The sequence below is a fragment of the Zootermopsis nevadensis genome, unplaced genomic scaffold, assembly GCF_977971745.1.
Source record: "Zootermopsis nevadensis isolate Lab colony 2312 unplaced genomic scaffold, Znev_1.0 Znev_ptg000004l, whole genome shotgun sequence".
NCBI classification, from domain to species: domain Eukaryota; kingdom Metazoa; phylum Arthropoda; class Insecta; order Blattodea; family Termopsidae; genus Zootermopsis; species Zootermopsis nevadensis.
This window is the reverse complement of record NW_028259136.1, coordinates 1,311,889-1,336,626: the sequence shown is the minus strand read 5'-3', so window position 1 is coordinate 1,336,626 and position 24,738 is coordinate 1,311,889. Positions and strand designations below refer to the sequence as shown.

The 24,738-nt window shown below is 38.8% G+C and overlaps 1 protein-coding gene across 7 annotated transcripts in view; it reads left to right on the top strand.

The window, feature by feature from the left end:
* The window catches only part of Hasp (Hig-anchoring scaffold protein), a 98,214-nt gene that overhangs the window by 26,905 nt on the left and 46,571 nt on the right, over window positions 1–24,738 (top strand). For all 7 annotated transcript variants that reach the window (XM_087342812.1, XM_022058447.2, XM_022058450.2 and 4 more), the window contains exons 2-3: window positions 1,840–2,021; window positions 4,590–4,692. In XM_087342812.1, the coding sequence (XP_087198938.1) occupies window positions 1,840–2,021; window positions 4,590–4,692 (285 nt within the window). The remainder of the gene's footprint in view (window positions 1–1,839; window positions 2,022–4,589; window positions 4,693–24,738) is intronic.

The window sequence follows — 24,738 nt, the reverse complement described above, 5'->3', positions numbered from 1 at the left end:
AGTGCCAATTTTTCGGTCATCTGTTCTGTAGGAAAGTCAGTGCATGTAAAAATGGCTTAAATTTTCGTATGTTAAGTTTTTGATTTTCAGAAGTACGAAGTCTGAACCGTGTACAATAATTGAAAACAATATAGAATATCAGTGTTCTTTCTTCTCTTAAAATTTATCAGAACATGTGCTAATGTCGTTAAGTAGAAGAGACGAGATACATCGGAAGACTTCTTTTCGTTACATCTTGTTAATTACAAGATATGATCTCAACATGTGGTCGGTATTTCACTGTTTTTGACAGGGTAATCAGATTCAGAGGTCCGGGGAAACAATTTCCTGTACCAGCAATTTGTAGCCTACGCCAAGACGTGCTAACATATCTGATACCTCGTCTTGGCAGAATAGCGCTTTCTCGGTTCAGCCATAATTCATACATTCGCGTCATTTATCACGTCATCGTGCTCAGTTCGGACGACATTTCATCATTGTCCATTCTTCGGTTGTTCCTGATTCAGTGAGAAATCTACCCTTCAACCTGAACACATGTTACATTCACTGGTTACACACAACGTGCATCATATACTCTCGTCCGCCCAACTTTGAATTCATTCATAAACTTAACCTCTCGCGCGTTCTGCACTGTAACAGTATTTTTTCCGTAAGTGTCTTTACTTTCCACCCCCTTTGTCTATAAAATTGAATCACAGATTATTGTTCTGTGATGCATTCTATCAACGGAGCAGTTATGTTAAACGTACCACAGAATTGTCAATGCTTCAAAGACAATAAAAATCAACTTAGTGCTACCAACATTGCTTTGAGTCAATTAAAACCGCCTTTCATATTTTTATCTCCCTTGTAGTTTTTTAGATTCAGAATTTGTACCTTTTACACGTTATATTTATAATGATATATGTAATATAGATGGAATTAAGATTAGTTGGACTTGTAACACTCATGAATGAACCAAGAAGCAAGTAAAATATTTACATTGTAAAGTCACCAAGAAGATGATATTGGACGAAGATGAGATAACACTGTAATGGATTACACTGAAATGGGCCGTGAATTTTAACTGAATGGAACGCAATGTAAATGCAACATAATTTTTTAGGCTTGTATGTTTATAGTGCTAGAAATTTATCAAAATTTTTAAAGGAAGTCGGTGAACCGAGGAAAAAGTTTTGTTGAAGACCAGTGACTCAATGAAATAAATTTATTGAAAATAACTTAATATTATAATATAGGCGTATAATCCGAAAATGTTGATCTATCAAAATATGTAGCAAGATCGAGATAGGCGATAGTATTAACGATATACAGTTATTGTGTATGATGAAACAGGATGCATACAGAAGAAAGCGTTTCGGCCTATTTTTAAAATTTCCGGTGTTTACAGCAAGGACTTGGCAAAACTAGAAAGGTACTAAGCATAACCATTCCCCGGGTAGGTATTCAGAATGGAATCTGACTCCTGCTAACCTACTCTGTTTTCCAGAGAACCGAAGAAAAGAGAAGCTGGTTCTGAATGTCGTTCTTCTTGGTTAGAGCTTGCATCTTAAACTAGTCTCTAGCTATGCCATTGTTCGGACTCGGCTTTCCGATTTTGTGAGCACTTTTAGGCACGCAGTGTTGCGGGTGGTACGGGTCTTAACGCCAGTAAATCATAACCGAATTTTACAAAAATGTCCGTCAGTCCGTACCGGAATTATTACTCCAAGCCTACATTTCCTAGTGTGTGTGACGTTACTGTTAATACATCCTGATAACACATGATAATCCGAAAGTTTCGCCTTTTCTTCTCCCACGTTTAACCATCTCAGCAATGATTTCAATGCGTTGTTGCAGAGTGTCGGAGAGGCAAGTTCCCAGCCGGTGTCAGAAAACGCTCCCAGCGCACGGTTCCTCGCGATTCTGCGGAGGATATCGGCGCTTCGGATGAGGTGGACGATGACGGACGAGTATACAAGAATCCGCGCAACTCACCTTCGGCTCTTTGTCCGCGGGACGAGGAACAAGCCACGTTGCTGGTGAGTGGAGTTACTGCGTACATGATTTGGGGTTTAATGCATTCTGTTTACTTCGAGCTGAGTAATCGCATCGACCGTCTTTGCCTCGGTAACCACTGGATTAGAGGCTAGGTCCGCCACAGGTCCATTCTGGACCTAGCGGCTATGACTTGTCGCCTTGATGATGGAGGCACAAGCACCTCTGAAACGTCAGTAACACGGTGCAACAACCTAGACGACATCCTTCTTCTTTAATTCTACTAGGTTAATGTTGCTACTATAAGCCAGGTCAAGAAATGTTATCCCCATCATTTGTCACGGAAGCTTGGTAACAATCGTCTCACTTCATCTGACGCTAAATCACAGCAGCAATTGATATGACGTCGTTAAGTAACTTACGAACTGAACCAGTACATATAAAATATACTAGGTGAAGTGATAAATGATAACTTTAAGGAAAGAGTCACTAAGGAGATCTAGGAGTAGATGGGAGTATAATATCAAACTCTTGTTAGAAAAACTGATTGTAAGAAATGTTAACTGAATTGAACTGACCATTGATAGGGTTGCATGCTGACTTTAAGTAGTGGTGGTTATTAATCTTGGGGTTTGGTAACAGCAAGGAAAATTTCGATCAGCTGTCACTGTCCATCCTTGTAGCATGCAAATGCTTGGTCGCATGTTTAAAGAAGCACCCATTTTAAAGAAAGTTCGTTTTATTTCAAACATCGTCAATCACTCAGTGATTGTGTGGCAGCTCAGAGTCTTTATGTATCACGCACCTGAACAAAAGATGATCATATTGTCCTGCTGATTTATGGCTCGACACCGATTCATTTGACGAGCCTGTTGACAGATGACTCTCATAGCCATTGTGTTTGCTCACCTGTTTCGTTGAAATAAAACAAATTGTGTTTGCTTTTGAAAGAAGTGAAAAGTTCAGTCAGGTTAGTAGCGGAATTCAAACAGCACCAGATGTGTTGTGTTTACCTGTGCCTCAAAGGCACAGACTCCGCACCTCTGCGTGCCAGAGATAACACATGTGTACGGCTCTGTGCCAGATTATCGTGCATCACCTTTCAAAGTAATGTTCTAGTAAATCATCTTTGCGATCACAGTTGAAATTTTTTTCCAACCAAGACGACGCCCTGACAATGGTTTTATGAAATTTAAATTGTGTTCATTTCTAGGCGGCTTAATAAACGAAAAGAGGGAGGATTTTTTATTGTCTGGTTACTTTCTGTCAGGGGCAGAGCGTTCGCGTTAATCGTGCTAGCCAAGCTAACACTTTAAAAAAACAAAAATGGGGTTATTATTCTGTAGTATAAATACTTGGAACACAGCAGTAATCCATTTCCCGTTCTATTCATGTGCAACAAGGATGGTTATGTCGGAATCACTTTCTTTACGTAGTTGAATAACCCCGTAGTAATTGTTACGGAAAGATAATTGCATTGGACTGCCAACTTACGGAGGAGATTTGTATATGTGCGGTCCAAGAAATTTAAAACATTTGTAAAATTTAAATCAAAATAGAGACGTTACCGGGCCAAGGCGTACTTAACGTTTTACCTATTAATGATCAAACAGCATATTTTATGAAGGGCATTATTCAATCACTCCGTATGTCTTACGTCCATAAAAATCCTAATCGGTAAAACTTTCATAGCTAGATAAAAATTTTTATAATATTTTTTTCCGATCGTATCAATCCACTGAAACCCACCAGTCTACAAAAATTACCAAATATAACTTTATCATTTTTTTCGATAACGACTTATAACACAAAAGGAAGTTTTAGTGTGGCTTGAATATAAATATTATTAACTTTTATTTGAAACGTGGAAAAAAAAGTTAAACGATAAATTATTCTCGGGCTACCAGCCATGTAAGGTTGCGTAATGAAGCTGGTAGCCCTAGAAGAATTTTTTATACTTGGTCGCCGTGAAAGCTTCACATCATATAAAAATGTTATATATTTACATTATGTACGTTTATAAACTATATCTGTCCCGGGCATGACGTTAAACTGCGTCCACAGACCGAGTGACCACCGGTATAAGTGGTCCCCCTCTGCCAAGTGCCAACAGCCTCTTCGGAGGGTGGAGGTTCAGGGCACCCTCATGCCCTTGGGGTGAGAAATCACCTCTAAAGGCGGATGAACCCGGATGGGTCAACGGCATAGGATGCGGAAGGCAAGGGGAATCCACCGCATTAAAGATCCTCGGGATTTCCCAAGTATCAGCAGCTCAAGAGCTGCTGCCAACCAATCCTAGGATTGATTACGAAAGAAGAAGATAAACTATATAACTGGGTTAAACTCGGTGCAGTGTAGGCCTAGTTTATGTAGTGTCAGTTAACTTTGCAAGTGCAGAGTTGGATTTGAACATCAAAACAGTAACAGTGACGAATGCAGTAGCAGGCCCAAAGAATGCGACAGTAAAATATATGCAGGCCTGTTTTAGTTCATTGGGTAGTAGAGGTATTCAATCAGGAAACACGAAGGAAAGTCCGTTGCACCTATATTAAATAAATAAATTAATATAGTTGTGTGTGTACGTGTAATAAATTTCGTGTATTGTTCTACAGGGGCAAAAGTGCCTGAGGAAATGCTCGTCGGATGAAGACTGCAAAAGCAAGAAAAAGAAATGCCTCTGTGATGCAGCGTGTGGAATGAGTTGTATCAAACCAGGTAGGATCACTTTGTTTGGTCTCTTAAGAATTAATAAGCAAGGATTTTAAGAAGATAATTCTTGGTGTTTGCTCTGATGATTTTTGTGTCTTTTATATTTAAAGACATCAAAAAGGAAAAATATTTTATTTTTCTAGTAACGATTATTAATCTCCTAAGCAACAAAAATTATATAGCTGACTGTCTTCTGGAATGTTGTGCCGTGTGGTATGGTAGATACTGACCGACGTTTCAGAAGAGCTTACTGCCTACTTCCCAGAATAAGATGGCCATCTTCATCCTCGTCGCCGTGAGAAGTACTGCAGTTTCTATATTGTTGACTAGATTACATTTCTAGCAATAGTATCTGCAATAAATGAGCCTAAAAATCAGCATACAATGCAAATTAACAAAGGGCGTATTTATAAAATATATGTATATATCGTGGTCCGCTTGGTCACTGGGACCGTGGGTTCGAATCCCACTCAAGCCATGGATGTTTGTCAGCGTTTTTCTGTGTTGTGCTGTCCTGTGTACAGGTAGAGGCCTTGCGACGGGATGATCACTCATCTAAGGAGTCCTACAAAATGTCTATAGATCGAGCCAACGAAACGTTGGGACCCGCAGTACTCAGGCACTTGAAGAACGGGTCGTTCCCGGTATCCCAGTGTGTATACATCGGATGGAAGTAACATTTCCTCTCGTGACTTAATTGCGGCATCAAGCAGACGAATAAACGTTGAATCGTAATCGGTTGCACTTCATATTGTATTGCTCTGCGGATTGGAAAAATGAGATTTTTGTATTTGACAGCTGACATATTACATAAACAGTGGTAGTTTATGATTATAAAGTGCTGCAAATAGAAAGTATTTTGACGTCCATCGTTTTCGTTCATGCAAGGGAACAAATCTGTAAAATGATACTACACGTAACTCATAAATAGACTTGACTGTACAAGAATAAATCAGAAAGAACACTGACGGAAATTAAATACAAGGAAACTTGTTTTGGGGAGTCAAACGCTAATATGGAAAGATTGTTTTAATATATTTATTTGGGGCCAGGTTTGACTTGTGTATGAAACTAAAGTACTTTAGGGTAGAGTCCATACATTTGTGGTCGTCGTTCTGTTCTCTCGGCGGACCGTAACGCTTCTACAAGGAACGTGATTTCGTGTTTTTTGTGTGTAATATGACATTTGGTAGCACTCAGCTGCTTGGACGAAAACAGAAAACCGCAGAAATATCTCCGTGTAAAGGACTGTGTATCCAGAGTGTATTTTTCTTAGACATGCCGGTACACTTATATTTATGAAAGTTTTATTGAAAGCTCTGCTTCGCTGAGAACATTACAATTTTCGAATATGGACTCTCTCCCCGAACCGAATAAAGATTTTCTCTGGTGAATAAGCTTTCAGCATAGCGAGTGTGTGTGTGTTGAATTGAGCTCACAGCCGCATTCTCGTGTAGGCAGTTACTGCTACGGGTCTTCTGATGTGGAAGAGCGACCACCGCATTTCTTGATGCGATGTCAGCCTCCTTTCTCAGTTTCTTGCCGCCCTCTTTGTCTGCTGGGAATCGAAATTATTGCTGAGCTCCCTGTTAAGGTATTTATTCAACTACAGCCAGATATACTGAACACTTGAAAATCTTTACAGAAATTTGATTGTTAGCAATGATGACAACTGACACGGGTGGAATTAGTTGAATCCCTGCCCGACCATCGGCTTTTACACAAAAATTTGAAATTTAGGAAATACTATCCATTAACTATATTTTATGCCAGTTGAGAAAAGAAAGCCATTTCTCGATTTCAGTGGCGGAACACGTAGATCCAGCTTGCAAAACACCGGTGTTCAGCGGGAGTGTAGTTTGGAAACCCCTGATATAAGCCAATCTGGGCCTGCGTATGTTTTAATTACATAAACACACGTAATTTTAAAATAATACAGCAATTTAAGTGTAACAGTATTAATATTTAGAGTATGTGGCTAATGAAAAGGTAGGATTTGAGGTTTTCACGGCGGTGATGGACCTCTGAAACGTCGGTACACTTCTACCAGACTACACGGCGCAACAACCCAGAAGACAGAAATCTTAGTAAAAACGTGTTTGCACCAATAATGGGTTACAGAGACTACACTAGAATCTCGATTCCATCTAATTTAAGTGTAATATCAAATTATAACCGACTCCCCTTCATGTTTTCGTTTACATTATGATTACTGACATTCAGAGTGTGCGGATGCGTACACGACAATGCGTTCAGTTGCTTTATTTACCTTTCTTTATTTCGCCATTGAAATTTATAGCATTAATTACGGCACGATCGCTATTAATTTTTTACTCCGCACTGGTCCGCTGTTCCACCATGAATAGATTTGTGTTTCTTGGTGTTTTGCCAGGTGTAGAGGAAGTTTTAGAACGTAAAAGAAATAAAACTCAACTCAATATATCACTTCGTCTAGCCTGATCGTCTTCCGTATATATTTGAATTCCCCGACGAATTTTAATAAAAGTGTTAGACTTTTTAAATTATTTTTAGAAAGAGCTCTAAGGGATTTGTTTGTGCCAGAATAAAGGTGTATAATTCCAAATTTTTCAGCCGATGTATAGTCGCTGCTTTAGAGCCTCTATCCCACGTACTTGTAACCTAGTATAACCATAACTTGAACCTGGTGTTCACTTATAAATTTTTAATTATATTTGTATACACATTTTAAATAAACAAACCTGATACCTGATATGCTAGGAGTTTTTGAAAGCTGATTTTCTTTTCCTGAATTTGGTACTTGTGATACTTGTGCGTATCAGTATTATAGAACCATATAAATAAATACGTTATAAATTGAGGTTAAGGGCGTTAAGAATCTAAAGATGTGTACGAATACCTGTCTCTTGACCACAGACCATAAATTTACATTCGGTTGTAGTCTGCTTTGTGTTTTGGAAGCCAGGTTATGTTAATGGGGTAAATCAGGCGTTGTAACACGAACTTACAATGGGAAGTCATGTAACTACCATGTTTAGTCTGTAACTGCAGCCATGAATCTGGTGTAGAGATTTTACTCTAGAAACGGAAGATGACTGTCTTCTATGATGTTACGCCGTGTAGTCTGGTAAAAGTTTACTGATGTTTCATAGGTAATTGCTGCCTTCATCATCAGGGCAATCATCGCCCTGATCTCAGAGTCTGAGATGACATGCTGAAATGAAAAGTATTCTCAAAAAGCGAAACGTTCTACTGTCCTTGTCGGTTCAAAATGACCTAGAGAGCGAACTTAAAGGCACTACTGGAGCATCTACGGTTCACAAGCCATTGGTTCTAAACCCGTGATAAACGTTGCAACAGAAAGGCGACATTTAGGGTTGGAGGTCCGTAGACCAAGACTGAAGCCATTAATACAAATTCTGATACTCTCTCCTTTCACTTACTAGCAAGAAACGTAGAAACAAACAGGATTAAGACCCAGAGCAGATACATCGACCGAAATAGGTTGGTTTAGAGGCCGTAAGTTGGCGAATTTCGTTTCGCTGGTGCAGAGAGCTGGTATTTATTTCTGACCTGAAGTGTCGGGTGAGGGCAGAGTACTGTAACTGCCATGCGGGTAAGCATAAACCTCTCGTCTCCTCCCTCAACAGCAAACAACGAGGGTCGTGGCTTGAAACACAGATAGACTACAGCAACGAAAGGCATTAGTCAACTCTGCGTGTCATTATGTCTCACAGATAAGAAATTTCGATACCTGGAAAACAATGCGTTTCTGTACACATTACGTTACAGAGAATCTTGGAATATTACACTATTTATCCCTCTGATAAGAACGAAAGTGTTTTGATTATTGTAATACAGCTTATTTGCCTTATAATTATACTAGTGTACATATTATCTGAAGCCTGAATGTGTAAGAGCATATTATGTGAGGTGTTAAATCCAGTAACTCCCTCTGTTCGGTACGACTACAGAAGGTAATAATAGATATCATGATGGCGCTTTATTTTGTAGATAGTAGAGAATTACGAGCACTTTTTTGAAAGTGTATGCAATTAAACCCCTCTGAGTTTATAGGTGTATGAACACACAAACAGATAAAAGCAGCCACTTTAAAAAATTTTGGAAAACATATAGTATTTGCAGTCAAGAAACACAAAATATGCGGTTAAAATGTATAAAACTGTAATCACAGGCTTAAGTGATACTTTATGTGTGTGTGATGTTTAGTCTTTCAGCATGAGGGACGAGCAGAGAACAAAGGCGTTTGTAAATGAAGTGCTCAGGAAAATCGTTGCAGGTTAAAGAGGAAAATTACATAAATGAAAACTTCATAATTGGAAGTCTTCAGTTAGTATTACTGGGTTCGTTGTGTAAAGAAGTTTGAGGAGGCAGATCAGGCTGAAATGTTGGGGAAGAGTAACTCATGGAAAGCCTAACTTGAAAACAATGAGAAATTATTAGGTTCTCTCTGCTGTCAGCTGTAACGCTTTGTTGTCATTTAGGCCGATAACGTGTCCTGATGATGGAGGCAGCAAGTAATGTCGGTAAAATTCTACCAGACTACACGGTGCAATAACCCAGAAGACATCCATCTTTAGTTAAAGTTCTGTTTTTAAACTTGTGTTTAATTTTTATAATTGTTAACAGTCGCTAATAACGAGTGTAGGCAGACTGCTGGGAAGCTACAAGCTCCACACGTTTGTGATTAATCATAAGCTACAAGATGCATAATATTATAGGTTTTCATATTTCCCTGTAGATGCGACTGTCTGCGTTTTCAATGCTGCTACATAAATAATTACCCGTGTCTTAGCCCCACTGTTGTCGAGTTCAATGAGGAAGGAACTCCCGCGGTGTAAAGCAACTTGTTGCTTACTGACGTTGGCCTCAGCGACGGCCGCTTTCAATGGGAAGGGAGTGAAATGCAACAGCTCAGCTCTTGTTGAATTAATTACATCGTAAAAGTGCACATCTTCAAATTAAGATACTGGGCCTTATTTTTATACTGTCTTATAAAAAGACGTTATACAATGTATCAATATACCAGTCTCTTTGTCTGTTTTAATAATCGGTTCCAGGCTGTGTGATAACATTTCCGATCTTGGGATTTTGATTCACACAACATATAGTTTAGTTTACTTTCCGTATTTTGTAAGCAAATTAAGCATCAGAAGTGTATCCCAGTGTTGGCAATTTTTTTTAATATAATCTGGGTGAAAGACCGCTTTATTTATTATTCCTTAACATAATTGCACAAAATGACTTCACTCGACTATACCACGTGACTTGACTGCCAGTTCTCAGAAGAGATCTATACCACGATGCTAGACGTTATTCTTTCAATAAATTCTATAAATGTAAAACATAACCCTTCATTTATGCCAGTCCTGCGCGGAATGTGCGGCACATATTTGTGTGAGTGGCGCGCGGGCAAAATGTAGACAGAAGAAGTGGAATGTTTGTTTGAAGTGGATATAGTAGATGCTCCTTGCCAACGCTGGACAAATATTTCAGGATGTCCCGGAGTTATTTACGTTTTACGTGACAACTCACTCACTCTCAGGAGACCCCGAATCTAGCTAGCCAAACTGGTACCTTACTACTCGCACTTCAGTCACCTTATACTCTAAAACTGTCATCGGAAACAAGATTGTGTGCAGCAAACAATTGTTATATTTTTCTTCACACTGAAGTGTTTGTGCTTGCGTGTTTCGACGGTGGAACAGCAGTCGACTGAATTCTGGCAGTAGTACACAGGAAGTTGTCATTGTGTCGACCAGGCATCATCAAAATGAATGATTAAAATTCGACTTAACAACACTACTTAGCTTAAAATTAGCCTAAATTGTGATATTCCCACTGTCCATCATTCTATGCCAGATGTTATGTTCATGTCTACGTAACGCAGGTGTTTTAGGGTCAGGCAGTCACATTCCTCCACCACGGATACAATGTTTATGCTTTCGTAATTCTATCTGAATCTATCTACCCCAATGAAATTTGGTGTGGACGTTATGCCACGTACCACGACTTCAGATTCATACTTTATAAATTCTTGCAGTCTGTGACACCTTCGTGACTAATGCCCAAATTCTCGAAGTGGGATCATGATGACCCATGGTCGTTTGTGCAGACTTATTATTGACCTTATCAAACCCGGTATCTTTAGGACTAATCTTTTTCCGCATGTTGTAACTTGAAAAATGGTTGGACGAAAATTTATGTACTTTGGTATGGGCGTTATGCCGTAGGTCATTATTTCTGCATTTAATGTCTTGGGAATTGCTCGTCGAAGATTGATTGCATTTGGTATGGTTGTTACGCCGTAGGTCAATACTCCAACCTCACATTTTGTACATTCTTCAACTGTGTAATACCGTCGTGATGGATATTTGATTTATTGAAATGGAATGATGATAATGACATTACCCGAGATTCCTTGCACATGCTTATCACTAACCTAACCATACGGAACTAACCTAACGTCTTTACAAGTAATACCAGCCAGTGCGCATCTAATAACTGAAGCATGATTGGCCGGAAAATCTTGAAATTGTAATGGACGTTATGCCACGTGTTATCTTCCTCTAGTGAGATATTGTTCCTTTTCACACAATAACTTTGCGTCGGGTACTCAAGAGTTGCGGTGTGGGGAATGATGGCGTCATTACACATGTGCCTTTGCGCATGAGTATCACTTTTCTCTAGCTTGTAGCCTTTTTATTTGAGAATGCGTCATGAAATGAAATAAAAACAAACAGAGAAGTACTTGGTGTAGATTGTTTCGGCTAGAACTCTGTTGTGCACATTGTAGGGACACTGTACTGTCTGGCGATGATGTAGGAGCAGGCCGCTCCGGCAATATTTCTTGTAGGCATACAAGCCATATAAATCACATAATTGTGAGAAACTTATTACAGTGTTTGCGGGGATGTTTTAGTAAGTATTTCGTTAAGGTTATAGTGATTTAATTATCAACATCCTCCCTTCAGTGGTTAAAAAATATTCCAACACCAGAGCGAAGTAGATACGTACATGATCGTTGAAAAGTCCTTTGATAAAACCAGGCTAAAAGTCCTGGATTCCTTTTGGACCTGGGCTAGTGTTTTCTACTGACAGCCCCCCCCCCCTTCCCTATCTTCGGGCCGCAGTCAGTCAGGACGTCTCAGGGCTCTATCTGCAGAAAACAGACACTCAGCAATCTTAGGAGGTGAAGTGTGGCGAGAAGTACGTTTACACGTCATATTACCTGTCTTTAGAGCAGTTGTTCCTCGAAAACAAAGGTGCCGTCTTCTCGGTATCGTAGCTAGAGCTCACAATAACAGCGGGTTAGCAGAGCGGCAATGCACTTAACTTGCAATTTGCGTGTAAGTTCGAATCTCGACTGATAACAGGATTTTATATGATGGAATTCGTAATTTTTCTTAGGAAAACACCGGATATCTGAAAATATATGCCCACTGTCAAAACGTTAACAACTTTTAAAAAATGAAGAAAACTAAACAAATTCCGTTAATGAAAAATGTGAATTTAAGATTGTTAAGTCATTAAATCAAATCGGTTTCAGCAACTACGTGATGTATTTTTGAAGCCGCTAATAATAGCGATGATCATGATGGAGATAATGATGCGAAGAAGGGACCGCGGCTTCGTACGCCTATCACTGATTCAGTTAGCGAGAGTGAAGGAAATGACGAAAACATCCCACGTAATAATCCGCTGTTTGATTCGAGTCTGCGAGTTCCAACAGAATCTCGAAACAAATTTCGAACTTCTTCGCTTTGAGAGTATTCATTTTAATTTTGTATTATAAGTCTTTCTAGTTCCGCGCGAAATGAAAAGTGCTACGTACTGTTGGGGTTGGAGAATGCACATTCTAAATGAAGATAACCAGAGAATATAGATCTGTAGCTTCTTGACGCATCTTACCATCGGAGTATTCAGATCGTAGTAAATACTGTTGCTAAGATTTCCGGTTAGCTTTTCTTGACTGCACATGCCTCCAAAGAGTCGTGGGAGAATTTTTCTCTCTACTTCCGTCAAAGGGATGCTATAAGGAAAACAATGAATGTTTTCTTAGAGGGAGTGAATGTACCAAGGAACAGACACCGCCCTTACTTAAGAATGTCATTCGTAGTGGGGAGGGAATATTTTCCAATCTCATGTTTATTTCACAGTGTTGTCAAGCCTTGATAATCTATTATCTAGTGACCCGTTTCTGTTATTTTACGAGATACAGATTCGCTGCCAAGCTTCTGGATACGATTATATTTGTTAAAATATTTAAATAGTGAATGAAGATATCATGGTTGAATTTCAAAGGAGCATGTCTACTCAGCGCAACGAAACGTGTTACGTTAAATTCAATGTAAATTAAAATAAATCACGGGTGCATTTGGGAAAAGATTATCTATGAAAACTGTTAATTTTGTGTCCGAGTTGTATCGTGGTATTATAGTAAAGTATTCGCACAGAATCTTACAAAAATACGTTAATTAACGCCAATAATACTGACATTCTCAATGTTATCAATGTATGGATTAACAGAATAAGATTCTTAGAAGTACGAACTTATGTAATCAGTATAAAATTAAGAGGAACATAACCGCAAGAAACTTATGCTCGAATTCAGTTTAGAAATATTTGTCTTCTTACATTCTTCCTTGAGAGTCAGGGAGTGTGGACGAGTGAGCGTGTACAATTTTACCTGCTTATATGGACGTGAAATGTAACCCTCAGTCTCTCAAATACAAGCCTGTAATCTTAATTTCTAGCCGTTTTATCATCGTATTTTAATTTAATAAGCCGAAGCAATTCGGAATTAACATCCAGAGAGGGAACGCTGTATTTTGTCTTCAGATTTATTGGAGAGGGTGGATATGCATTTTTCATCAGTCACTAAAAAGCGGTGTATTTCAATCTGATTAACACACTGATATAGTGTAAAACGGAAAGCAAAGTCAATCAATCAAAGTAGCACACAGATATCTATGCATGCATTGCCAGTTCTGTCTTCGCATACGCCATTAAAAAACATGCCTGACAGTTCATGGACAGAAAACAGAGGGTTTGTGTGCGCAAAGTGAGCAGGGAATATCTAGTTTTGTTTCAAACATAGCTAAATCATACGGCACAAATAAATTTTCTCTTTAACTTCAGAACCGATTGCAGTAGGTGTAGCGGAAACAAGTCTGATTTGTAATCGGGAGATACCCGGGTCGAATCTCCGCCGAGGTACGTACTATCCTGTCTATGGTTGTTCGCGGCCTTCCTCTGTTCCACCAATTACGTTCCGCCAAATGTATGTTCTGATAGTGTCGTGAAATAGGCTGCGAACTAACCCGTTCAAGACAGTTCAGGTCTGCTGCTTGTGATCATGCTCTCATCTTATTTTATGATTTATTTGTTTATTCAATATCGCTTTCTTAATTTCATACTTTACATATTGTCCAATTGGAGAATAACTGTAAATGACTGGGAAGGATGTGTAAGTAGGCGTTGTTGCCAAATTGTTACACTACCACAGCATTTGCTTGGAATGTCTGAGGAAAAACTCAAGAAACATGAGTCACGATAGCCCGTCTCCTGACTTTCAGTCTAATCCATGACCTCCCGAATACGATCGCCCTGATGACGGAGGTAGTATGACCTCAGAAACGTTGGTAAACTTCTACCAGACTATACGGCGCAACAACCCAGAAGACAGAAATCTTCATACTCCCCACCGTTAGAACCTCAAATTTCTATTATTATTTTCTTTGGGTATGCACTGAATGCCACATATTTTTTGAACGGAAATGAGAAAAGCTTTCTAAATCCTTGTTTTGTTTCCACTTGGGAGCGCCAGAATAGCCAACGATCATACTGTATTTGAAACACTGATTGTCCAGTACAGTAGCAACCGCTTAGTCTTCGCTACAGAAGATAATCAAAATTTAAGTTTTATTAAACCATCAGGGAACGTTGACTATAAATTAAGAAATAGTGAAGAGGAGTGTGAGGGACAGAAAGTCGGGTAAATTTCAAACAGAATCTTGTGTGGACCGAAATCTTACCCTGGGGCACAATATTTCTTATCCATGTAAGTGTAATTACTCCAGTGAGAGCTTGCCTGCCAGTTACAGTACTGCCGAAATTGTGAATCTGTGTGGTGTCGTACTGGAGCCAGTTTCAATGGGGATCTTAAGGAAATTTACATCTTCATGTATTCCCATCAGTGGGTAGTCTGATTGTATGTCATTCTCCCGCGTGTCTTTGATTTTCCCTGGGCACCATAAACAGATTTACAGGGAAGAACAAGACTAAGTTATAGGACCTGTGATTTATGCAGCGTTCAATACGTGCGAGTATCAGATCCTATATGCATTTTACTGCTTCTTGCTTTGTAGGAAATGAGGTCCGCAGTCCTCTTGCTGTTTGCATTTTTGTATTGAATAGTCTGCCGATTTTATGACAGTGATCGAAGCAAAAAAGTTTGTTTCGTTTCTCTAGATTCGAAACCTCTTTTTCAACATTGGAAGGACAAAAATATTCACAAGTTTTAATAAATCTTACCGTATTTTAGAACATTTAAACGCGCCTAAGAGTTATTTAACGCAACTACTAAGCTAATAAACTAATAGAACAATCGAATCTGTCATTTGTGAAATCAGACGATTCCATGAAACTCACTCTCGAGAAAAATAGAGACATAAGGATACCAAACACGTTCTTCACTTTGTGTTTGATGTATTTCTTCCCAAGAAAAAATGGCTAGTATCTAATTTCTTTATAGTTACATATGTAATTCACTAGCTTATTTTGAATTCAGGGTTATAAAATAAAATTACGCTTGGACTCATGTTGTTTTGAGTACCCACATCATGATACTGAATGCATATTGCGTGACTGATGTGGTCGTGTATTTTTCTTTTTCACTGCTCAGGTGACTAAATTAATTATTTGGTTTTCGGTGGTTTATTTGTGATTAAAACCAAAACGTTATTGTAAAATAACGTGTATCAAGAACTCCTGTAAATTTATTGGAAAATAGACTGGCAACGCGCAATAAGGACTTGGAATATATGTGGTTCTTGTGGGAGACAATGCAGTATTCCTGGTAGCAGGATCTTAATTCTGTAAAAATATGGACTAAAGTGATTTAAAAATGACCACTTTAATTGTATGAACCGAATCTCCGTATTCATTTTCTCTTTTCGACTTCAAAAATATTGGCTGTGGATTATCTTGAACTGAGAATATTTTATCATCAGCTTCTCAGGAAAGCAGAGTTCTATCTTGCAATAGGTTGTAGCCACTTTTTTCCCAAATCCGTAGAGATGAATGGCATCGTGATTGCTTTCTCTGGTACTGAGTTTGCACTAGTTAATTAAAATCTATAAGAGATTCCAGAAGAAATTATAGAAACAGACACAGATGCATGCAGTACACTGTAAAGTACAGTTCGTAAGCTGTATTAAAACAAGAAGAAGGAAAATAAAACGATTTAAAAGCATGGCAAATTTCCAAGCAGGTCCTTGGCAGGCAGGCAAGATCCAAGCTCCCACGGGAGTAATTGAACTTACGAACAAAAGAAATATTACAATGCTATAATTTTGCTTGTCGTCTAATCTCTACGTAGGCGAAAGGAACGATGCATAATTATGTCTGGTTCATCACGTGAATTGTTCAGTAGGTCAGATCGGCGACAGTGGAATCAGGTCATGCCACTTGCTGCTGCATCTCGTGGAATATTCGTAAAATGTTGGGATCCGCCCGTTGTTTCTGCTAATTGCCTTTGCTGTGCGATTATTAATTGTTTTAATATTGCGACGCGGCTGCTACAGCTGCCTCTGCCTTGCCGTCGTACAACGGGAGACAGGCGGTACCGGAACGGATCTGTCTGCTCCTCGGTAATTGAATTTTCATCTACTATGGCTTCTGCTTAGTTTAGCTCTCAATTTGTTACTTGGTTATTTCTCAGCGCAGTCGTTAGTATAAGACTGTGCAAGGAGAATGAGTTTAAATTAAGACTTGGTATCATATCTGTTAATTTTCAAATTAATACTTATTTAAAATAATACACCCAAAGCCGTAAAAGTACGTTGGTTGAGACTAACATCTAGGTGAGATGTTCTGGGTACTGAAATGGTAACAGTTGGCTTTGTTCATTAAAACCATGCGCTCTGCAAGCAACAGAAACACGTCAGACAGAACGAAACGGGGGAGGTAGACGGATTTTATTTTGCATAAGATAATAGACAAATAATATAACAAATTTATGAGGAGCGTTCCGATATTTTTACTCGAGACAATCAATATGTTTCTTCTAATAAATTAACGAGTAATAAATTTTTTTTCGTTTACACGCAATATAAATACAAAGAGTGGCCTTTATAATGGGGTCTCAGTCACAGCTTCGTCTATACTGACGGGTTTGTCGCCGTTTTCCTCAGTCTTTTCACGAAATTTGCTGAATGATACATTGAAGATAGTTACGGCCTTGAAAGACAGTTGAATCCTGAGCAAAATATTCTGTAGTTGAGCATTATTTTACCTGAATGCGAGACCTGACAAGTCTGTGAACTTGTGATAATTAATTTGTAGGTTAAACTACTTTTGGAATTGGGAACAAGAAATCTGCACTGTGCGTCCTTTTTTCGCTTTATACAACTGCACTTCTATACCACAGCAACGTTCAATCAGCGTACTTTCTCTGCACTACAGCATCTCTTCGTTTCTAGAGGCAGAGACTAACAGTCTGTTCTTCAACTTTGGGTTTAAGATGTCTCTGTGTCTGTTTCCGCCTCTTCTGCTCCATTCTCCGTTTCGATTCTCTTATATTTACCTATTGACCTTATTCCACTTCTCCTATTCCCTGTCGTGCAGTTATGACCTTTTGTTACGAACTGAGACTGTCACCATCTGGGGGCGGAACGTCCATACTGACTGTGTTAGCCATGTTAGCCAGGCTGACACTTTGAAAAATAAAAAAATAAAAAGGCTTCTGTCATAATTTAGTGGTATTCCATGTATGGAAACACGGCATAACTGATCGAAAAATATTCATTGTTAGGCAGCTTCAGCCAGCCAGGTGTTGTTAGAATTGTTACGTTCGCGGCGATGGTAAGCTCAACTAACTTCGGTGCAAAAGTACAGAGATATGACACACTGAAGATTTTTGTGGGTGCGGAACTTGATCTGTCACATGGAAGGAAGAACACAGATTGAGGGTAATTGAAGACGAAGTACTGGGGAAAGTGTCTGGACAAAGGAGACAGGAAGAAACAGGAAGGAAATAAGAGTAAACTGGATATCAAATAAATGTGGAATCATGAACTGGATTAAAGGTCGCTCAGGATGGGGTCCAGTGGTGGAGTCTTTTAAACAAGGCAGTGAACCATATATTGAGAACTTTCCAAACGTCTAAGTAACTGTCAGCTTCTCAAGAAGGACTCTGTCTATTGAGTTAGTAATTGAACTGACGCTGTGTTATTATATACACAATTTTGTATCGTTTAAATACTAATACTTTAAGTCTGCATTACACGAATTAGCTGGCTTTATGTTAGTCAATACACTATATGTATACTCCAGCAGAAATTCATCATCCAGAAGCAGAATTTTTATGCATGCGAGCAATTTCGTATTTAAAAGGAAGTACATAAGCCCCTGAATGTGGCAAGCAGAGAGAGAGAGAGAGAGAACAGACTTTTACTTTGTCCCCCTAAAGCTTGTCTGTCACCCATAGAAAAAAGATTTCCACTTCCTATGAATATCGAGTTTTTTTACGTTACCCCCTCTCTCTGATCCCTCACTGAACCCAACCCCCGCGCCCCACGACGCTGAGAGAAAGCGCCGGTATTGCTTTCACATATCCGCATACAGCTCGGTTGTACAGCTGTTCTGTGCAACAGTGAGTTATTAAACAACGCTTTCTGATAGAGGGACGTGCTGTAAAATGTATTCAACTAATTTGAATACTTGAGCTCATCTTTGCCGTGGAAGCAGTGTGAGCGCGATAGCAGGACGATGAATTTGAAGACCGAACGACCCGGGTGCTGTGCGTACTGACTGTGTTCCAAAGTCTGTGGCACAGGATGAGGGAACGGAATGAAATAAATGGTTCCAGCTTAAACCTAATTTACGAATTTTCTTTAACGTCAGTCTGTGTGTTTCGTTTTAGTTACGATTGTACTTAGTAACCACTCAGTGTGAACTGTTTAATTTACAAACGTAGTCTACTGAATCTCAGGGTGAAATGCTTAAAGATGCCTTCGAAAGCTACAGCCATTATGAATCATTTCAGTTACAAAGGTAACAAATCTTCTTCTCAATTAATTTAGTTGACGAATATACAGAATCTCCACTTACGAAATACTGTAGTTAGCAGCGAACTTGATCTTCAACGAATATGAATTATTTTAATTACGAACACAATTCCTTATTCACTACTAGCCTTTATATATACTAACGTACCTAATAGTCAAGCATTAAGAATAATTTTAGTAAGATGTCTCATATTATTCATTATGAATAGTTTTATTTACGAACGTAAAAAATCTCTGCTAGTTATATGTATAAGTTTTTCTGTTTACGAACTTAACCAAATATTTACTCAATATAAATTGTTTTAGTCACAAATGAACGAAATGTGTACTTATTAAGAACGCTTTTAAGCATGTATTTGTGCAGTGCAAAGAGTTCTGTTTTCGAAATGTCATACGTTTCCAAGAAAGAGTTTCTAAATTACTGATTATAACTCCGATATGTAAAGTAAAGTGTCCGTGTGCCTAAATACTGCACAGATAAGTGGTACAGTGGGCGTGGAGATTAACAGTCACTCTTGAATTTATGATCGATATTAAGAAGCCAACAACATATTCGTACTTATATTTATTTTTTGGGAAAATCGGGTAAAAATATTATTTTCCACTTCCCCTCCCATGATGTATTACAAGTAGTCTTGTCGCACACTTTTAGCACTTTGTGTGTATGTAACCGACTCTTCTCTTAAAGATTCTGGGTTGTAGGGCCGTGTAGGGTGATCATCGCCCTGATGGTGGAGACAGCAATAACCTCTGAACGTTAGTAAATTCCTACCGAACTACAACCCAGAAGACATTCATCTCACCACCGTCAGAACTTTAAATCCTACTTATTCATACATTTGAACTGGACAACCTGAAGGAAAAATCACTTGTAAGACCTAGTCGTAGATGGATGATAATACAAAATGGGTCTTAAAGTGTAGAATGTGACTATGTTGGGTACAGTTATCCGGTCCAGTGGTGGGGTTGTGTGACTGCGGTATTAAAAGTTCGAATTCCATAAATCTTGCGGACTTTCTTGACTCTCTGAGCGACTATCAGTTTCTTAAATGTTCTCAAAAGCTCTTGTCTGTGGAGTTACTTAGCTATAAGGGATTTGGTTTATTTATTAAACTTCTAAGCCAGACAAGCCTATGTGTCGTTAAATACTTCGAAGGTCGCTCCCTGTGACTGTATGAGAATTGAACGGTATTAAATTTCCTTCTCTGAATTAATTTAGGTCCCAACAGAAATTAAATGCGAAAGAAACAGATTCTCTAGAGAAGATTTAAATGAATAGACGAACACTTCTACATTGCGAGTAGCTACTGAAAGGCAGAATCCAACTTGTAGCAGAAGCGAGAAGTATTGGGAATTGTTTCAAAGAAAAAACCTCTGTCACGTGGTATCGGAAAAACAGACCAGTGGTTCTTTTTCCTCTTGCAAGCTATGAATTTCTTCCTGAGAAGCTTTTCTTCCCCTTTGCCCATTGTCTTCTTACGTCAATATTCCCATACCGACGCGTTTTGAGGAGCCCTGTAAAGAATCGTTGAACACAGATCCAGACGCATTAAATTATAGTTCACTTCAGGATACTGTAGCAATAACGAATACGGCGCTCAACTATCAACTGCTAGAAGACTTATTAAACATAGTTCAGAAATACCAACCTGGTGTTCCTGAACTCTACGTGACAGTTTTAATCTCGTACTTACGCTACCTGGTAGCAACGCTAATTCCAGGACCGGTTCGACTAAATAATGACGTGTTAATTACATTTATTATCAGTGGGCATTACACATTAAAATTACATAAAATCTGAGTGTAAATTCCGAATATTGTTAGTTGTTAGTTACCTTTCTTTTGAATGAAAAACTATATTCATATTTCTAAATGTTATATTATTCGTAATTAACAATAAAAGATTATAAGTGACAAACACTATATTTTAAAGTATCCCAACATTAAATGCTATATAGGGTATATTCTATGTTTCTGTCACAGAATTCAAATTCATTATGCACCAGTCTTTGCAAATTTTCGAGTAGATCGTTTTTTCTCCCATCTAGACATTTTTATAATCGAAAACTTGAATGTAATTTGTGTGTATATATATATATATATATATATAAATAAAAGAAGAGGCAATAGAAAGAGTGCGCGCGCATGCGCGCGGGGTTCTGTTTGCGTGTGTGTGTGGGTGGGGGTGGGGTGGGATATATAAACTAGGAAGAGTTGGTATACCCTTCGATGGATCGATATGTCAATTCTCGATTCGAGACACCACTGTAGCAGCAGCAGCAGCAGCGTGCACTCGATGTTAAAAATCGTGATGACAGAGACGCGGTGGAAAGGACAACTACAACCATCGTCCTCATATTCGAACCTACATGTAAAAAGGCCTTTCAAGTCTACAACATATTTTTCGTTTTATGAAATTCCCCTTGTGTCTGTGATGTACATACATTTCTTTGCGCCCAATAGACGTCACCTTATCGCGGAATAGGAAGTTGAAATAGTAAGCCTGTTATTAATAGTCGACTACTGCTCTCTTTCAGAACTTATAAATTTATCAATGAAATTTATAATACCATTTGACTATATAACACATGCAGCTGAAAACCTATCATTAAATAACCCCTATAAAGAATTATTTGATACTGCATGTAGGGTTCATAAAATTAGCGAATGTAGGGTTTAAATACTGCAGAGATTTTGTTGATTTGTTAACTTACATTCTTAGTAAATCGTTCAGTTACATAGATAATAATTTATTTACGTGATCGGTTAGTCATTTTATTGCATATTTTCTGAAAATTATCGTTCATCTCCCGTTTCAAGGAGCATGGGGAACAGGGGGCATATTGTATAATGATCTTAGTATGTCACTGAAGTGTACAAACCGGTATCTTGGCAGCACAAACACGTTTCTACGCTTTGTTATGCTGCTACTTGTCTGTCTTGAATATTCCTTTGCATATGCAACAACAATACAGCCTGTACGCTATTGACTTACGTCACGTGTCTGATGAATATCGTTACAAAGTTTCGTCGTTCTGTGTTCTGGGTAAATGGTCGGGCACGTGAGTCGGAGTGTACGATCTGTTACTTGTAGCGTTTTAGTCCCTCGTGCCGAATAGGACGAAGCCATAATCCCCGGTTTACTGGTGTTAATATTGACTGCCATGGGATATGTTGCGTCGGTTTTATCATATGAATTCAGCTTGTAAAGAGCTCTGGGTTGTGCAGGCCAATGCTTATTCGTGTTTCTGATTTTCGATATTTCCCTCAGCGCATCCAATAAAACACGTAGGCCTGCAGCAGATACGCTAAAAACACTTCCTGCGTTTTCTCCTTTTTTACCCACAAGAAACTACACAATATATGATGGGTTAACAAAACAAACCAGCCGCTACAAAAACCTTACTTTGCCTTCCTACCTTGCGACAGAGCAGGTTAATGGTGATCTAGACTCCTATCCGAGAGGCACTCGGTTTACATCTGATTTTTACATCCTTATTCCTAATATAAGGACACCTATCTCCTTTGTGAACAGGATTTAGCAAATGTCTGCAGTGGATGCGGATAAAAAGAAGAAAAAACGACGTGTTTCACGATTCTGGATAGTAGAGAGACATCTCGTCATTGTGTGTATACACATCTGTCTAGGCTTATGCACTGCATGGGTTAGACACCAGTAACAATAATAACCTACCATATTACTTTCTTCAGAGTAACTTCGTTTATTCCTTCTAAATAAAGCAATGCTTCACCCTACAATGAAGACATCCGAAGAAGGTTTTTCAGGTATGCTATAGAATCTGACGATGACCCCAAACTCTGAAGTGAAGACTCTTCTTTGAATGATTGCAGTGGAATGGTCACTTTGACTTTTTTTCAACCACAAAGCACTAACCATTTTATTCTGTTAAACAAGCACACTGTGTGGTAGAGACTGTTCTGTATCTCCGGTTCGTTGCATTGATTTATTAACTTCAGTAGTTAATTTAGTTGCAATCAGATCCGGCTGTGTTTAAGGTGTGGTCAGTGCCGTTCTGGTTCCCCACATTCAGCACCACAAACTGCGTTTGATTGCTTCCTAGGTTACTTTGCTTCATTTATAGCAACATTGAGAGTACATTAAATTCAGAAAACGCTTGTAATGCAATTTGCAGTCACTTGTGTTACGAAGAAGTAGGAGCCATTCCATTATTTTATGTATTTTTTCTGGAAAAATGACAAGACTGAGGGAAAGACGAATGGCAGTGGATGTTATTTTGGGCAAACAGAAATGTCTGCTGTTAGGTTATCTCCGCGCAGCAGCCCGAAATAAATCTCTATTTTTGCAGATTATTGTATAACACGGCCGTATTTACAGTGAGGTGTTCATCAAACAGGAACCACTGACAACTGGGATGAGGAATGTCAACCATAAAATTGCATTACAAGCGGAATTCGGTATTCACGAGGGAGATGATCATGAATAGAATACTCTTCAATGAATTGTTATTCTTCTTTCTCATAACACCTTTACACGTACAAATACATTTCGGACGTCACTTAGCGTTCCTTTAGGAAACATGAATGCGCGGAAAATATGAGGAGAAGAGAGTAATACAGGCTGTTGAGCTTCAAGAATGTTGCCAGAGCAACAGCTAGAGGCTGACAGGTGGTCCGTGACATAGCCCTCGAGTTGGATGCTCAGAAGCTGCGCTAAGTGTGCAAAGACGCACCAAGAGAAGATTATAGGAGATTGTTCGTGATAATCTATTCCTGAGATCTGGATCGAAAGTATGGAGGGATGAATGAGCTTTGTCGTGGGCCGTTACACTATAGACAGCATGACTGTCTAATATTGAATTATGATATTAATAGCAACACCAAGAAAATAAATAATCTTTGCTCTAGAGGTGATTATGCTATCAAGAATTTTGCTTTAGTAGATGACTTTTCACAAATAATAAGTTAGTTGCTAGAGAAGCATGAACTGAAGAACATGAAAATGTTTAAAACATAAGTTGCATTGGGAAGTGATGAGTATTTTATTTTATATATTTTACTTCAAGTAGAAGTACAAAATTTTGAAATGAAAAAAACCATAATTCCCCAGAAATTTACGCAGTTCCACGGTGATTTTGCCCACGGATTCTAATCTTCAAGCTACGCCCAGTTGTACTCATTGCATGTACATTTCTGATTAACCCTATTAGCGTATACTAAATAATTCAGTTATTATTTCTTGGTAGAAAGATAGCACTGTCAGATGCCTGCAGTTTTAAACTTCTTTCCGTTGTGGCTGTATCAGACTAGACACTGTTTTCAGACCTGGACAAGAAAGAAGTTGAATGATATTGTAAGTTTCCTCAAAACCTACTGTCCCCTTCACAGCAAAGATGCGATATGAAGGGGTTACCGCTAGGGATTTCGCCCGTTAGCTACCTGTGACCAGTCGGTCTCTGTTTGGAGAAACTGCAAGAGCCTTTGCAAGTTTTTACTCGCGGCTCTGACTTCTCTCTCTTCTCCGCTAGTTTCTGGAAACGAGACTCCGGGGGATTCGTCCGGAAATTAGATGGCGTTATCTGTCGGCCTACGCGCAAGTGAACGAGTGAACGAGCAACGAGATTCTCACGTGAAGTATTGTCTCCCAGACCCTGGCGACAATCTTGACAACAGCCGAAATTAATGATCACATACTTCTCTCCCATTTTTATACGGATGTGAAGCATGAGGTATCTTTGGTTATCGCTTAGGAGTTGATATGAATGATCATCATAATTTCCAG